At 60.2% G+C, this 2,499-nt stretch overlaps 1 protein-coding gene across 1 annotated transcript in view; it reads left to right on the plus strand.

Moving 5' to 3' along the window:
• Window positions 1–2,192, plus strand: part of LOC123166717 (uncharacterized) — a 4,556-nt gene extending 2,364 nt beyond the window's left edge. The window contains exon 3 of the mRNA XM_044584849.1: window positions 261–2,192. Within this exon, the coding sequence (XP_044440784.1) occupies window positions 261–1,895 (1,635 nt within the window). The 3' untranslated portion in view covers window positions 1,896–2,192. The remainder of the gene's footprint in view (window positions 1–260) is intronic.
• Window positions 2,193–2,499: the final 307 nt, after the last annotated feature.

Consider the following 2,499-nt stretch of genomic DNA (forward strand, 5'->3'; position numbering starts at 1 on the left):
AGGACAGAATAAGGGCACGTGTGGCTCGCATCCGCGCGTGTCCGTTCGACCGCAAACTCGGTCCAAAATTAAACCGATAATGGGTTGAAAGCGGATAAAAAATGGTTGACAGTCTGTCTACGACCGCGCGTTGGATGGCTTGTTTTGTCCGTTTACCCAAACGGACACGGACGACCATTCGGTGTCGTGCGTTAGTGGTGCGTTAGTCGGCCGCCTGAGACGAAAAACGACTCGCGTCTAGCCAAAGTTGATATGCTTCGTCACCAGGTACGGCCGTACCGGTACCGGTACTAGTAGAAAAATCATTTTTCGTCGCTCCCACTTCCACTCCTATTCCTCGTGTCAAAGCGCGCGTCCGAAGCTCGCTCCAGTTATTACCGCCAATGGAGCTGCAGGAAGACAAGCGTGCCGCGGATGAGGAGAGCCAGCCTCACTTCCTGATCGTGACGTACCCGGCGCAGGGGCACATCACCCCGGCGCGTCACCTCGCGCGCCGTCTCGTGCGCGCGGCTGCCGGCGCCGGCGGTGCGCGCGTCACCATATGCACCCCTGTCTCGGCCTTTCGGAAGATGTTCGCTGACGCAACAAGCGCGGTGGGCGGCGACGAGATAAGGGAAGAGGGCGGGGTCGCATACGCCGCTTACTCCGACGGCTACGACGGTGGGTTCGACCGCACCGCGGGCGACTACGCGCACTACATGTCGCAGGTGAGGCTGGAGGGAGCGCGCACGCTGTCCGGGCTGCTCCGGCGCCTCGGCGATCGCGGGCACCCCGTCACCTGCGCAGTGTACACGCTGCTCATGCCGTGGGTGGCCGGCGTTGCGCGGGCGTACGGCGTGGCGGTCGTCGCGGTGTTCTGGATCCAGCCGGTCACCGCGCTCGCCGCGTACTACCACTACTTTCGAGGGAGCCGGGAGGCCGTCATGGTAGCCGCCGCGTCGCGTGACCCGAATGCCGAGGTGTGTATCCCGGGCCTCCCGCCGCTCCGGTTCCGGGACCTGCCGTCCTTCCTCGCCGTCACCTCGGACGACGACCCCTTTGCCTGCCTGATCCCGGAGTTCCGCGAGCTCATCGACGCGCTCGACGGCGACTCCGAGAAGCCCCCGACGTACGTCGTCGCCAACACGTTCGACGCCATGGAGCCTGACGCGCTGGCTTCGCTGAGGCCTCACGTCGAAGTGGTAACCGTCGGTCCCGTGCTCTCGTTCCTGCACGACGGCCACGACGGCAACAGTCCAAACGACCTGTTCGACCACGACGGCGAAGGCTACCTCCACTGGCTGGATACGAAGCCGGCCAAGTCGGTGGTGTACATCTCCTTCGGGAGCACGTCGGTGATGAGCAAGACGCAGGTCGCCGAGATAGCGGAGGCCATGAGCCAGTCCAACAGGCCGTTCCTGTGGGTGCTACGGAAAGACAACTGCAGGGACAAGGACGAAGGCGACGCGATCAAGGGACTCCTCGCAACGGCGTCGGCGGCCACGTACGACGACGACGCCGGCGGCGGCATGGTGGTGGAGTGGTGCGACCAGGCGCGTGTGCTCTCGCATCCGTCCGTGGGGTGCTTCGTGACGCACTGCGGGTGGAACTCGACGCTGGAGAGCGTGGCCTGCGGCGTGCCCATAGTTGCGGCGCCGCAGTACTCGGACCAGGGGACGAACGCGTGGCTCGTGGAGCGGGCGCTGGGCGTGGGTGTCCGCGCCGCGGCGCGCGCGGAGGACGGCGTCCTGGAGACCGGGGAGCTGAGGAGGTGCGTGGAGATCGCTACGTCGGAGGCGGTGACGTCGCGCGCCGCGTCGTGGAAGGAGGAGGCGAGGGTGGCCGTGGCCGACGGCGGCGGCTCGGACCGGAGCCTGATGGAGTTCGTGCGGCGGATTGCACGCGGTAGTACCTGAAATTGTTACTGCGGCTGCACGTTTGTTCCGGTTATTAGTTACTGTCGTGAGTGTATTAATGCCGCGGGAGATTCTGACTACCCTGCCCATGGAAGGATAAGAGGATCAAAAGCTGAAGCGAAGTGATTGATGCGATGCTTATCGTGTCCGGATGTCTCTCTCTTTCGGTCATTCTCAAGACGGAGGATAGGGCGATGTATGGAGATGCACAAAGCCGTATGGCAGGCGAGCAGTTATGTACTAGTACTAGCTTTGTTTGTCTAAAAAAGATTGGAAATGCAGCCGTACTTTGATGCACTCCAAGTGGGTTCTTAATCGTGTCATCCGGCGATAGAATGTCGCTTTTTCTAATGCACATCTAAATATGTTATAAGTATTGTCATCTAAGTAGCCGTACACTTTAAGTGGAGCATCTACAGCAAGCTATTCCGGCCTCTATATGTCCGCGTAAACGACCGGGTGTGTTTGGTTGCAAAGGACTGAACTTTTTTTGGTCCAAGGGATTAAAGAAAAAAGACCCTCCAATAATTTTTTTCTAGTCCCTTAAGAGTCCCTCCTGTTTGGTTACACAGTGATTAAAAAAGAATTTTTCTAGTCTAGTCTC

The sequence above is a fragment of the Triticum aestivum genome, chromosome 1A (assembly GCF_018294505.1).
Source record: "Triticum aestivum cultivar Chinese Spring chromosome 1A, IWGSC CS RefSeq v2.1, whole genome shotgun sequence".
In the NCBI taxonomy this organism is placed as follows: Eukaryota; Viridiplantae; Streptophyta; class Magnoliopsida; order Poales; family Poaceae; genus Triticum; species Triticum aestivum.